Source organism: Schistocerca cancellata, chromosome 5 (genome assembly GCF_023864275.1).
Source record: "Schistocerca cancellata isolate TAMUIC-IGC-003103 chromosome 5, iqSchCanc2.1, whole genome shotgun sequence".
In the NCBI taxonomy this organism is placed as follows: Eukaryota; Metazoa; Arthropoda; class Insecta; order Orthoptera; family Acrididae; genus Schistocerca; species Schistocerca cancellata.
The window spans coordinates 372,393,062-372,408,564 of NC_064630.1; the positions used below are offsets into that span (position 1 = coordinate 372,393,062).

General features: G+C 41.4%; 1 protein-coding gene across 1 annotated transcript in view; it reads right to left on the reverse strand.

Annotated features, from left to right (window-relative positions):
* Positions 1 to 435: 435 nt before the first annotated feature.
* Positions 436 to 15,503, reverse strand: part of LOC126187569 (3-ketoacyl-CoA thiolase, mitochondrial-like) — a 55,826-nt gene continuing 40,758 nt past the window's right edge. The window contains exons 6-8 of the mRNA XM_049928729.1: positions 14,169 to 14,369; positions 13,847 to 14,001; positions 436 to 590 (exon numbers count right to left, since the gene is read on the reverse strand). Of these exons, the coding sequence (XP_049784686.1) occupies positions 506 to 590; positions 13,847 to 14,001; positions 14,169 to 14,369 (441 nt within the window). The 3' untranslated portion in view covers positions 436 to 505. The remainder of the gene's footprint in view (positions 591 to 13,846; positions 14,002 to 14,168; positions 14,370 to 15,503) is intronic.

Below are 15,503 nucleotides of genomic sequence, written 5' to 3' on the forward strand. Positions count from 1 at the left end.
ATGCTCTAAGGAACAACACATAAGAAATTTCTGAATTTAAGTGTCATAATGGGAGTTGTACTGAAAAGTACTTGTCTTTTTTAATTTAGAGCACATTTTTGTAACTGGTTTTATGGTAAATAGTTTATTATAGTAACAAGAATACTTGTCTATTCCATTAGCACAGAGTATATACCTTACAGCAGCAAGAAAGTTTTCTCTTAATAAGTAATAACGACACATATGACAGCAGTGTATATCCAGAATAACTGTTAAAGTTCTCTTTACAACATTTAAATAAAATTTTGACAATTATATTCCTCAACAAATGTACACTTTTTGCACATTGGAATTTAAGAAGGTGCAGTAAAGATGATAACATAGTAGTTTATTTCTTAGTATAAAAGCATAAAATGAAGTAATACTGGATGTGCAAAGTGCAATTTTAACACAAAATAGGCATTAGGAAGTTTATTATTATTATTATTATGAATTAACAAGTCAGTCTTCTCGTGAAAAACATTCATTAGTGTATGCTTTCAATCAAGAGAGCAATTCCTTGGCCACCACCAATACAAGCAGATCCAATTCCATATTTTGCTTTCCTCCTCCTGAAAAGAAAGGTTGGATTGCTTAGGACTGTTTATTTATTCATGTTTAAACACTTTCATGTAGTCATTGGCATCACTTATACACATGTACTTATACATTCAATCTTAAGGGTAATAAAGAAATTTTTACTATATATATTAATATAAATTATAATGATACAAATATAAATTATAACAGATGGGTCCTATAAAAACACATGTAACAATAGTTAAATATAAATGTTTGCTGCAGTGTATAATTCTGCTGGTTTTCGTTCTTGTGCATGAAACAAGTGAGACTGGATATGAAAATTTTCAGTGTTTTAAAACAAAATTTGCAAGTCTCGTCATATTCCTCAGATGCTCCCCAGTGCTTTCTTACATCAATTAAAACATCTTTCCTCTTCAGAGAAATAGTCTGATAACCACTGCACAAGTGAGTTGGGTGTAAGAAAAGGCATAGCAGAGATTCCATAAGAACTTGTTCAAGTTTACTTGGTAAATACGGAACTTGAAGTAGTGATGTTGAGGTAGTTAATATGGCTTTTGCATGTATTTTTTTTAATCGAAAGAAAAGCAGAGGAGTTTAGTGAAAAAATCGTAACAGTGATTGTCACATAGATTAAATTTTTTATCCATTTATTCTGTAGCATTTACTGAACAACCTGGGATATTCTTCAGCTTTTGAATTGAATATTTTTGAGTCTCTAACAGCTGTAACAACGCTAGTGTCACTTGTGTAAAGTGTGGCTTTAAATAACTGAGCATTCACGTAAGCTGGTAAAACCAAAGGTCCATTCACAAAATCTTGTGGGACATTACATGAGTATGAAAATGAAGTTGGAAACATCTTAATTTTCACCTAAAAAGTGTATGTATGAGCTCATCCTTAAGTAAAATAAAATTTTATGCTGCTCTGAACCACAATATACCTTCTAGTAGGAACAAATCTTTAATAACTCATGTGATTTTGTGCATGTAACATGCTCTTCTGCAAGTACATTTGTGAAGAAAATACTGCCTCGCTCAGACAGAGATTTTCCATCAGATAGCAACTTCCCTTTCATTTCTCTTCGTAGCTTCCTCCAGTTTTGTTACCAAGGTATCGCCATGTAAAGTAAATTCTTTATATTAACGTATTTAAAAAGAAGTTTTTTGTTAAATTATTAATCATATATGAGCGTAATGTTTTGTTCAGCTCTATTTTTTTTTATTTTGAGTCACAACACTCGCACTATTACTCTTAGAAGCTCCTTGGTCGAGTGACTTCTTGTGTAAACAGTGCCTCCATATTCATGTATAAATCTAAGTATTTGCAAACCAAACTCACCGCTTTTTGTCAGCACCTGATCTTTATTGAGAATAAATAAGTTTTTTTCTCAACAAAATACAATAGGTTATGGGTTCCAGTTACGTGTATAAAAACATGTGCAAAAAGTGACAGATACAGTTTTCTTCTAACTCGTATTTGAGAGTGTGTTTTTAGTTTTAGAGTTGAAATGGATCTGGTAAAACATATCAAGCCGTTGAATAGTGAAACTGATTGGCCACCGTGGAAGAGAAAAATACGAGAGCTAATCGGGTAATTTTCAAGAATGATTGCCTATCGAAGTCGCGGGGTCCAAACGATAAATATCGAACGTGCGATTCTAAAACGATCAGTTGTTTGTGATCGTCTTTTTTATCTGTTTTCCGTCGTACCCTTATTGCTCTAAGTTACATACCTCTGCGAATTAATGGCAAAAAGGCCATTTTTCCCGTAGCGTACACATCACATGGACTTTCACATGACGACAACACCGGAAATACAGAAGCGTCCGATCTTACCCGTCGGCTTTGACCCATGACGTCACAAATGTAGCGAAAACGACCATAAACAACAATTCCAATATGGCGGATATAAAAACATCGCATACGTATTATAAACACTGAAATACACAAGTTTCACAAAAAGCCTAATGACTCTAACGGGACAAGCGTGGGAAATTAGGGGTTTTTGGGTGGGGACAAACTAAATATACACAAATGTAGCCACCGACCGCCATACAAAACCACGCAATACAACGAAATAAATCAACATTACAAAACTGACCAAATACAAAAAAAACATATTCCTATCCAGAATCGGACACTGCCCTTGACCTATATAGCTCAACAGAACCTACCGATCACATCCCCCAATACAAAACTAAAAAACCAACACTTCCCTTACACCTACATACATCTACAACAGCTCCCTATCACATAAATTACGATCGAACACTTCCGTTGACCTATGTAGCTCAACACAACCTACCGATCACATCCCCCAATACAAAACTTAAAAACCAACACTTCCCTTACACCTACATACATCTACAACAGCTCCCGATCACATAAATTACGATCGAACACTTCCATTGACCTATATAGCTCAACAGAACCTACCGATCACATCCCCCAACACCAACCTAAAAAACCAACACTTCCCTTACACCTACATACATCTACAACAGCTTGCGATCACATAAATTACGATCGAACAATTCCGTTGACCTGACCATAAACGACACAAAGGTTTCACAAGAACAATCTGCTAACATTGATAGCAAACAAAGATAATAATAAACAAGTGGTACTCGAGGCCAGGCAGGGGGGGGGGCTGCGCCCCCCCTTAACCCCCCCCCCCCCCCCCGCCAAAAAAAAAAACTCCCAACCTAACCTCGTATTCAGTGCTACGCTACAGATCAATGTGTAGGTCCCTAACGTCACGGGTCAAAGCCGACGCGTGAGATCAGATATTTCTGTTGACACAAAACATACATCAGAAACAAAAAAAAACGGAACTTACCTCAAAAAAGTTCCAGCCCCAGAAACTAGACTGGCCACCACAATCACACACAAATGCACCCTAACTAAACACTTTCGGCCTATACATTTTACCCACAGCCCTTAAAAACACTATTAAGGCGGTCTTTCATATCCATTCCTAAACAAAAAACCACAACCAAATACACTCAATAACAAACTCACCCGACGTACAGCAATGAGCATTAAATTAAAACAAACGAAAACCATGAACACACCACCAGAGAGCACCACAAACAAAAACAAGACATCTACAAACACGCCACAATCGCAAAACAAACTCCGCGCCGTAATGACGTCACACACCACAACACGCTTACGTCACGGGTCAAAGCCGACGAGTAAGATCGAAGGTTTCTGTTGACCCACGGAAATACAGAAGCATCCGATCTTACCCGTCGGCTTTGACCCATGACGTCACAAATGTAGCGAAAACGACCATAAACAACAATTCCAATATGGCGGATATAAAAACATCGCATACGTATTATAAACACTGAAATACACAAGTTTCACAAAAAGCCTAATGACTCTAACGGGACAAGCGTGGGAAATTAGGGTTTTTTGGGTGGGGACAAACTAAATATATACAAATGTAGCCACCGACCGCCATACAAAACCACGCAATACAACGAAATAAATCAACATTACAAAACTGACCAAATACAAAAAAAACATATTCCTATCCAGAATCGGACACTTCCCTTGACCTATATAGCTCAACAGAACCTACCGATCACATCCCCCAATACAAAACTAAAAAACCAACACTTCCCTTACACCTACATACATCTACAACAGCTCCCGATCACATAAATTACGATCGAACACTTCCGTTGACCTATGTAGCTCAACACAACACCGACGACGAGTAAGGTAAGTCATCTCCTTTGTAATTACCAGTATTTTTGTAACAGTCTTCTTTTGTCATTGCTGTAGTGACCACTGTAAACATACTCATAACGCCCGCCACCAGAGTCGCGTGATCGATTTAGGGTCGCACGGTCGACATTTATCTTTTAGACCCCGCGACTTCGATAGGCAATCATTCTTGGAAATTACAGCTAACTGACTATTTTGAAGGAGCTTTAGACGTAATTGATGGCAAGTCTGTAAAACCTGAGCCACTGTCTGAAGGTGCTAATGCTGCAGCAATAAAGGATCATAAAGCCAAGACAGATTTTTATCGAAAAGCGAACAGTTATGCCAAGTCGATGCAATAACAGACACTGTGTATAAGTACATCATGGACAAAGAAACGGCTCACGAAGCATGGGAGGCATTGAAGCAGAGTTTCGAAGCATCATCAGAGGACCAGTTGTTCAAGATTTTTTCACATTTCTTCGCATTTTATTGGACTCAGGGAGAAGACATCTCCACACAATGGGCTTAAGCAAAGGGAGAAACTGTGCTACCTGATCTGATATTGGTATGTAAAGTTTTACATATACTACCTGCAAGCCTGATTCCTTTACATCGAGTTGGGTGTTTTAACGAAAGACGATAAGAAAACGTTTGATGGATTAAAGGAACAATTGTGCATGTTTGAAAGAAATTTCACTAAGAGTAGTAACAAAATCGAACAAGAGGCATTAGTAGCCAAATCAGGTGTACAAAACAAAATAAAAACTAACAAATTCAAAGTTAAAGGAAAATGTAACTATTGCAAAGAACTGGGCCACTGGATCAAATATTGTAAGAAGAGGATTGCTGATGGAAGACCAGCTAAAAATACAACTGTGCAGAAAAACATCGACAAAACTGTAGTTAACGATTGTAGCATTGTTTACTATTTGTAGCGAGGCTTGTTCATTAGAAGTGGATGTATACATATAGTTTCATTCTTAATTTCTTTGCGCGTTTTTGGTACTTGCATTGTTTAATTCATAAATTTTGGGCGTATTATAGTATTTGAGAGTTGTAGCATCGCGTTTTAGTACCTGAATAGTGTAAAATCGCGTAGTCTCCTTCCGCCGCCGAGCAGTGTGTCAGCAGTGCACAAGTGGCAGCATTACTGCATTTACTAGGAAATCTTGTATTTTAATAACCGTTTACATTTTGTGTCGATTTGTTTGCGCTCTCTGTAGATTAGTTCAGACGTTCTTTGCACAACAGTTTTTAGCATGGATAGGGGCTGCAACTGCTGTGTTCGGATGCAGGCTGAGTTGGCATCCCTTCGCTCCCAGCTTCAGGCAGTGTTGGCTTCGGTCACACAGCTTGAGGCTGTTGCCAATGGGCATCACTGTGGGGGTCCGGATGGGGGTTTGTCGGGGACGGCCAGCTCCTCCCACGCATCCCCCGATCGGACTACGACTGTGGTTGCCTGGGATACTGCCCGCATTGAGGCTGATCCCTCACCTGTGGTAGAGTGGGAGGTCGTCTCGAGGTGTGGCAGGGGGCGAAAGACATTCCAGAGGGCTGAACGGAAGGCCTCTCCAGTTTGTCTGACGAACCGGTTTCAGGCTCTGTCTCAGGCTGATACTGATCTTCAGCCTGACATGGCTGCTTGTCCTGTTCCAGAGGATGCCCCTCAGTCTGCAAGATCCCGGCGGTCGCAGAGGGTGGGCTTACTGGTAGTTGGGAGCTCCAACGTCAGGTGCGTAATGGGGCCCCTTAGGGATATGGCAGCAAGGGAGGGGAAGAAAACTAAAGTGCACTCCGGGGGGAGTCATTCCAGATGTGGAAAGGGTCCTTCCGGATGCCATGAAGGGTACAGGGTGCACCCATCTGCAGGTGGTCGCTCATGTCGGCACCAATGATGTGTGTCACTATGGATCAGAGGAAATCCTCTCTGGCTTCCGGTGGCTATCTGATTTGGTGAAGACTGCCAGTCTCGCTAGCAGGATGAAAGCAGAGCTCACCATCTGCACCGTCGTCGACAGGACTGACTGCGGACCTTTGGTACAGAGCCAAGTGGAGGGTCTGAATCAGAGGCTGAGACAGGTTCTGCGACCGTGTGGGCTGCAGATTCCTCGACTTGCGCCATAGGGTGGTGGGGTTTCGGGTTCCGCTGGATAGGTCAGGAGTCCACTACACGCAACAAGCGGCTACACGGGTAGCAGGGGTTGTGTGGAACGGGCTGGGCGGTTTTTCAGGTTAGATGGCCTCGGGCAAGTACAGAAAGGGCAACAGCCTCAACAGGTGCGGGGCAAAGTCAGGACATGCGGGGACCAAGCAGCAATCGGTATTGTAATTGTAAACTGTCGAAGCTGCGTTGGTAAAGTACCGGAATTTCAAGCGCTGATAGAAAGCACCGAAGCTGAAATCGTTATAGGTACAGAAAGCTGGCTGAAGCCAGAGATATTTTCTGCCGAAATTTTTACAAAGGTACAGACGGTGTTTAGAAAGGATAGATTGCATGCAACCGGTGGTGGAGTGTTCGTCGCTGTTAGTAGTAGTTTATCCTGTAGTGAAGTAGAAGTGGATAGTTCCTGTGAATTATTATGGGTGGAGGTTACACTCAACAACCAAGCTACGTTAATAATTGGCTCCTTTTACCGACCCCCCGACTCAGCAGCATTAGTGGCAGAACAACTGAGAGAAAATTTGGAATACGTTTCACATAAATTTTCTCAGCATGTTATAGTCTTAGGTGGAGATTTCAATTTACCAGATATAGACTGGGACACTCAGATGTTTAGGACGGGTGGTAGGGGCAGAGCATCAAGTGACATTATACTGAGTGCACTATCCGAAAATTACCTCGAGCAATTAAACAGAGAACCGACTCGTGGAGATAACATCTTGGACCTACTGATAACAAACAGACCCGAACTTTTCGACTCTGTAAGTGCAGAACAGGGAATCAGTGATCATAAGGCCGTTGCAGCATCCCTGAATATGGAAGTTAATAGGAATATAAAAAAAGGGAGGAAGGTTTATTTGTTTAGCAAGAATAATAGAAGGCAGATTTCAGACTACCTAACAGATCAAAACGAAAATTTCTGTTCCGACACTGACAATGTTGAGTGTTTATGGAAAAAGTTCAAGGCAATCGTTAAATGCGTTTTAGACAGGTACGTGCCGAGTAAAACTGTGAGGGGCGGGAAAAACCCACCGTGGTTCAACAACAAAGTTAGGAAACTACTGCGAAAGCAAAGAGAGCTTCACTGCAAGTTTAAACGCAGCCAAAATCTCTCAGACAAATAGAAGCTAAACGATGTCAAAGTTAGCGTAAGGAGGGCTATGCGTGAAGCGTTCAGTGAATTCGAAAGTAAAATTCTATGTACCGACTTGACAGAAAATCCTAGGAAGTTCTAGTCTTACATTTAATCAGTAAGTGGCTCGAAACATCATGTCCAGACACTCCGGGATGATGATGGCATTGAAACAGAGGATGACAAGCGTAAAGCTGAAATACTAAACACCTTTTTCCAAAGCTGTTTTACAGAGGAAGACCGCACTGCAGTTCCTTCTCTAAATCCTCGCGCAAACGAAAAAATCGCTGACATCGAAATAAGTGTCCAAGGAATAGAAAAGCAACTGGAATCACTCAACAGAGGAAAGTCCACTGGACCTGACGGGATACCAATTCGGTTCTACACAGAGTACGCGAAAGATCTTGCCCCCCTTCTAACAGCCGTGTACCGCAAGTCTCTAGAGGAACGGGAGGTTCCAAAAAGAGCACAGGTACTTCCAGTCATCAAGAAGGGTCGTCGAGCAGATGCGCAAAACTATAGACCTATATCTCTGACGTCGATCTGTTGTAGAATTTTAGAACATGTTTTTTGCTCGAGTATCATGTCGTTTTTGGAAACTCAGAATCTACTATGTAGGAATCAACATGGATTCCGGAAACAGCGATCGTGTGAGACCCAACTCGCTTAATTTGTTCATGAGACCCAGAAAATATTAGATACAGGCTCCCAGGTAGTTGCTATTTTTCTTGACTTCCGGAAGGCATTCGATACAGTTCCGCACTGTCGCCTGATAAACAAAGTAAGAGCCTACGGAATATCAGACCAGCTGTGTGGCTGGATTGAAGAGTTTTTAGCAAACAGAACACAGCCTGTTGTTATCAATGGAGAGACGTCTACAGACGTTAAAGTAACCTCTGGCATGCCACAGGGGAGTGTTATGGGACCATTGCTTTTCACAATATATATAAATGACCTAGTAGATAGTGTCGGAAGTTCCATGCGGCTTTTCGCGGATGATGCTGTAGTATACAGAGAAGTTGCAGCATTAGAAAATTGTAGCGAAATGCAGGAAGATCTGCAGCGGATAGGCACTTGGTGCAGGGAGTGGCAACTGACCCTTAACATAGACAAATGTAATGTATTGCGAATACATAGAAAGAAGAATCCTTTATTGTATGATTATATGGTAGTGGAACAAACACTGGTAGCAGTTACTTCTGTAAAATATCTGGGAGTATGCGTGCGGAACGATTTGAAGTGGAATGATCATATAAAATTAATTGTTGGTAAGGCGGGTACCAGGTTGAGATTCATTGGGAGAGTCCTTAGAAAATGTAGTCCATCAACAAAGGAGGTGGCTTACAAAACACTCGTTCGACCTATACTTGAGTATTGCTCATCAGTGTGGGATCCGTACCAGATTAGGTTTACGGAGGAGATAGAGAAGATCCAAAGAAGAGCGGCGCATTTTGTCACAGGGTTATTTGGTAACCGTGATAGCGTTACGGAGATGTTTAACTAACTCAAGTGGCAGACTCTGCAAGAGAGGCGCTCTGCATCGCGGTGTAGCTTCCTCGCCAGGTTTCGAGAGGGTGCGTTTCTGGATGAGGTATCGAATATATTGCTTCCCCCTACTTATACCTCCCGAGGAGATCACGAATGTAAAATTAGAGAGATTAGAGCACGCACAGAGGCTTTCAGACTGTCGTTCTTCCCGCGAACCATATGCGACTGGAACAGGAAAGGGAGGTTATGACAGTGGCATGTAAAGTGCCCTCCGCCACACACCGTTGGGTGGCTTGCGGAGTATAAATGTAGATGTAGACGTAGATGGTGGACTGACAAAGGTGCAACGAAACATACGACAAATATTCCTGATTACTTTGTCAGCTTTGAAGTATTCAGCAATCCCTGCTGTACAAAGGCTGCTGGATAGGGGTCTCTAGAAGCAAAGGGAAGAGGATCACTTCGGATTTTGTCAAAAGTTGGCAGTAGATGTGAAGACCTGAGCCTGACTGATGTCTGGTATGTACAAAAAATTTCCAAAACCCGTATTTCTGTTTTAGCTGACCAAGATCGTAACAAAAATAGTATGTTTCAGTCAATTACTACATATTGCTCTTTGACAATTGGTGGTTGAGTGAGACTGTGTGGAAATTGTAAAGTTGGTGGCACTTTATACAAAGCAGAAATTAAGCCCTTAGTGCCAGAGAAGGGTGCAACTGTGAATCTTTCAGTGGTAGATAGAGTTGATGTACTTCAACTGTATCATGAGAGATGGGGTCATGAAGGCAAGTGACATGTTAAAAGAAGACTCAAAAAGGATTTTAACATTGACGTTAAAGGAAGTGGCAATGATTTATGAACCATGCAAATTTGGGAAAGTGCATCGTCTACCATTTGGAATTAGAGAAAAGTCAACAAGGCCTGCTGAGTTGATATCAGCTGATCTGTGTGGACCTTTTCATAAGTCATTCCAGAAGAAATGTTACCTCGTTATGTTCAAAGACAATTACATTAAGTTTCGCTATGGTTATTTTGCTGCAGAAAAATCAGAGTTGAGTAAAATTCTCAAAGATTTTCTCCCATGTACAAACGCATTAGGTTACTCTGTTAAAGAGATGCTAAGTGACAATGGCAAGGAGTTTGATAACAAAGAGTTTAGATCCATCTTAAATTCCATTGGTATACTCCTGAGCAAAACGGTATTTGTGAACGGTCTAATAGGACAGTTGTTGAGATGGCCAGGACACTTAAGTATTCAAATCCAGGTGTCACTTATCCAGAACAGATATGAGCAGAACTGGTTAACACAGCAATTTACATGTTTAATAGGACAGGGTAGTCATCTGTAGAAGGTGTCAGTCCTTATAGGTTGTGGGAATATTGGCTCAACATGTTATGCACACATTCCAAGTGAAAAACGAAGGAAAATGAACAAGAAAACTGTGAAAAGACATCTCATTGGTTATGATGGTGATGAACACTTCAGGATTTGGATAAAAGAAAGTAATTCAATTGTGCTGCCCAGAGATGTGCAATTTGAAGAAAAACAGGGATTCTGTGGTGAACAAGTTACATTACCATTTCAAGATGTTGAAAAGACCATTGCATGTCCAGATTATACTAAAAATCAATCAGCGAGCGAGGAAAATTCACACTCAGAAGATAGTTTGAAGCATGAAACTAGATCAGACACAGAATCTGATGATGACATTCTGGAAACTTGCAAAGAGGAAATAGAAGTGAAGTTAATAGATCATTCATCATAAAAGAGACCAAAATACCTCAATTGATTATGCAATGATAACAGAAGATTTCTTTGTCACAACTGAGGTCCCTGAAACCTATGAGAATGCACTTAGACATGAAGAGAGCATCATATAGAAGGAAGCAATGGACAGAGAAATGGAATCTACGATCGAAAATGAAACCTGGGAGCTTGAAGACTTATCGAAGGGTGCCAAGGCAATACCATATAAGTGGGTGTTTCGACTGAAAACAACTGAAGAGGGTCAGATCGAAAAATTTAAGGCTCAACTGGATACCAAGGGTTTCAGTCAATGAGAAGATGTAAATTGCAGTCAAAATTTTGAGTCCAGTTGCAAAAATGACAACGATTCGGTCTATTCTGAGTGTTGCTGCAACTAAAAGAATGTATCTCGGACAGTTTGATGTGTCAACGGCCTTCCTGTATGGAAAACTTAAGGAAGTCTTTTATATGGCACAACCAATAGGTTATGAAGATGGTACCAACAGAGTTTGCAGGTTGAAGAAAAGCCTGCAAGGTTTAAAACAAGCACCAAGATGCTGGAACAAGCGATTCAGAGAATTTGTGGTCAATCTAGATTTCAGAGTAAGTCAAATAGATCCATGCTTGTACATTCAAAATAAATAGATTTATTGCAGAATCTACACAAAACAACTAAATTTTGATTCTAAACCCTCCCTGCTACTTTGTTGTTCAGTTATTTCCAGGCTCTAGAACTGCGCGACCGCTACGGTCGCAGGTTCGAATCCTGTCTGAGGCATGGATGTTTGTGATGTCCTTAGGTTATTTAGGTTTAAGTAGTTCTAAGTTCTAGGGGACTGATGACCTTAGAAGTTAAGTCCCATAGTGCTCAGAGCCATTTGAACCATATTTCCAGGCAGCCTACAGCATCACATTATTTACATTTCGCCACTTCTTTTATCAAAGAAGATAAGATGCTCACATCAACAACAAATCCACCACAGACAGCGTCATTGTTAACACAAAAATTTGAATCACCAGGAGGCGTGCCATGTGGGAGTTTCTTCCCTGAAGAACTGACAGATAGGTTACTTTCAGCAGTGTGTCTTGCTTTGTTTGTGAACTGGTTATCACAGAATTTCCCTTTATTGAATTTCTTGATGTGTGGCATAGTTCGTATTTATTGCACACTAAAGGATATGTACTTCCATAAATACACTCCTGGAAATGGAAAAAAGAACACATTGACACCGGTGTGTCAGACCCACCATACTTGCTCCGGACACTGCGAGAGGGCTGTACAAGCAATGATCACACGCACGGCACAGCGGACACACCAGGAACCGCGGTGTTGGCTGTCGAATGGCGCTAGCTGCGCAGCATTTGTGCACCGCCGCCGTCAGTGTCAGCCAGTTTGCCGTGGCATACGGAGCTCCATCGCAGTCTTTAACACTGGTAGCATGCCGCGACAGCGTGGACGTGAACCGTATGTGCAGTTGACGGACTTTGAGCGAGGGCGTATAGTGGGCATGCGGGAGGCCGGGTGGACGTACCGCCGAATTGCTCAACACGTGGGGCGTGAGGTCTCCACAGTACATCGATGTTGTCGCCAGTGGTCGGCGGAAGGTGCACGTGCCCGTCGACCTGGGACCGGACCGCAGCGACGCACGGATGCACGCCAAGACCGTAGGATCCTACGCAGTGCCGTAGGGGACCGCACCGCCACTTCCCAGCAAATTAGGGACACTTTTGCTCCTGGGGTATCGGCGAGGACCATTCGCAACCGTCTCCATGAAGCTGGGCTACGGTCCCGCACACCGTTAGGCCGTCTTCCGCTCACGCCCCAACATCGTGCAGCCCGCCTCCAGTGGTGTCGCGACAGGCGTGAATGGAAGGACGAATGGAGACGTGTTGTCTTCAGTGATGAGAGTTGCTTCTGCCTTGGTGCCAATGATGGTCGTATGCGTGTTTGGCGCCGTGCAGGTGAGCGCCACAATCAGGACTGCATACGACCGAGGCACACAGGGCCAACACCCGGCATCATGGTGTGGGGAGCGATCTCCTACACTGGCCGTACACCACTGGTGATCGTCGAGGGGACACTGAATAGTGCACGGTACATCCAAACCGTCATCGAACCCATCGTTCTACCATTCCTAGACCGGCAAGGGAACTTGCTGTTCCAACAGGGCAATGCACGTCCGCATGTATCCCGTGCCACCCAACGTGCTCTAGAAGGTGTACGTCAACTACCCTGGCCAGCAAGATCTCCGGATCTGTCCCCCCTTGAGCATGTTTGGGACTGGATGAAGCGTCGTCTCATGCGGTCTGCACGTCCAGCACGAACGCTGGTCCAACTGAGGCGCCAGGTGGAAATGGCATGGCAAGCCGTTCCACAGGACTACATCCAGCATCTCTACGATCGTCTCCATGGGAAAATAGCAGCCTGCATTGCTGCAAAAGGTGGATATACACTGTACTAGTGCCGACATTGTGCATGCTCTGTTGCCTGTGTCTATGTGCCTGTGGTTCTGTCAGTGTGATCATGTGATGTATCTGACCCCAGAAATGTGTCAATAAAGTTTCCCCTTCCTGGGAAAATGAATTCACAGTGTTCTTATTTCAATTTCCAGGAGTGTATATGTAGCACTTGGACAACAAACATCCATTAACATGTGAACAAACTTGTTCAGCGAAACAAAAGTAAATACTAGGAAAGATAATCATTTACAGCCACTAGAAACCTGCACTGTAATCAACATATACAATGTAACATACTATAATTGCTGGAAACAGAATGTACACAGTTCTTTTCGAAATAATACTGGTTTCTGTAACAGAAATAAAGGGGGCGTGGCAGCATATGTGACCATAACATTAAAATTTGTTTTATATAGGCCATTTTTCATTTGAAACCCTATAATGTATATATCAGTGTAAAAGGAAAGACTATAGAATTTAGTAAAGTCATAAAAAATTTCGATTTTTCCACCATTTATAATTATATCCTTAATTAAAGATAATTTACAGCTAATCTGAATATTCATCAAAATGTTTACCTGAGCTCATGTACAATATGTGTGGTGATTCTAGCCCCTGATGCTGCAAGTGGATGACCTAGAGCAATAGCACCTCCATTGACATTAAGTTTCTCAATATCTAGTTTTAGTTCCTCCTGGCAGGCCATTACCTGGGCACCAAATGCTTCATTGATCTGTAAGTCATTAAGGACAGTTATTTTTCTGTAGTCCTAAGTAAATAGGCAGTTTGATTGTTTGAAAGTGCATGTAATTATTACTTGGTAGAGACAGTGCACAGGTTATATGCAATAATTTGATCCAAAGAACATAGTTAACATTTTTTCCCTTGAAATTTACTCACATCAACCAGGTCAATATCCGCTAATGATTTTCCAGAAACCTTCAACAGATTTTGTATTGCAGGTGCAGGACCAATACCCATTATGCTGGGATCAACTCCAGCAACAGAGTAACCAACTAAGCGAGCAAGAGGTTGGTAATTATATTCCTTGCAAGCTTCTTCACTGGCAATTATCACAGCTCCAGCACCATCACATATACCCTTTTAATAGATACAGGAAAGTTAATAAAAATATAAGTATCATCTTAATAAAATATATATTTAAATCAACCAGTAACAGAGAAACAAGAAGCTCAGTAACACTTGATGATGACTGTGTTCACTTGTATATTTCAGAGTTGCTTCTGCACCAGGAGTATCGATAAAGTAAATTTATGTGAAGAGGCCTATACATTTAGGTCAGGCATAAAAATAAGTTGCTGTTTATTCATTCATTAAATCTTTGTAGATAAATATTGTTTCTGAATACTACATGAAAATGTGCAATGATGAGTATTCTCAGGAAAACAAATTGTGAGGGAACATTGTTAATCAGCACACTCATTCTAATCAAATCCAGCTTGTAAAAGACATAGTTTCAGTTTATGCGTGATACAGGACTATTGCAAAATATGAGAATGTGGTAAATGTAACTGGAGCAGCAACCTTCAAACAGTGAAAACTTTGAAACATATAAAGTATTTTTGTTATCTTTTGTTAATGTTGGATTTCACCTGATACTACAAAAAAGAAAAAAGGAAGACTAGTGTTTAATGTTTCATTTATGATAAAGTCATTACAAATGGCAAACAACCTCAGATTAGACACATCAGAGGTAGGAACTGTCAGAATGGTTTTGAAAACAACTATCTTAATATTTTTCTAAATCAATCTAAGAAACCCTAAATCAAGATCACTGGACGTAAAGCACATGCCGAATGCCAAGAGGATACCATGGTTCATGATGGACACAGCCTTCTGGTGATCAGCTACAGAACTTTACCAAAAGGGTGTATGCTGGAGTGTCATTACAACATTTCCCAAATGAAATCAACTTTTGCTAGCTTTTACTCTGAATGATGCTTCCTATTACTTAGTGTGGACAGACATCAGTTTATAAATTTTGATCCTAAATCAGTTATTCCATTCAATGAATAAAACAAAGCAACTGCCTTTCCTACTTCCTCTGATGGCTTCTTTGAGGCAAAAAAATTATTTATGGAACAAATGAACAGCATATGCATAAGTAAAATACAAAACATTGTCGTTGCTCCTGTTGCAATAGCAACAGATCCTGCCAAAGTTTATAGAAACGTAACTGGAAGTAGTATGAAACACTTTGCAGGGAATCAATAT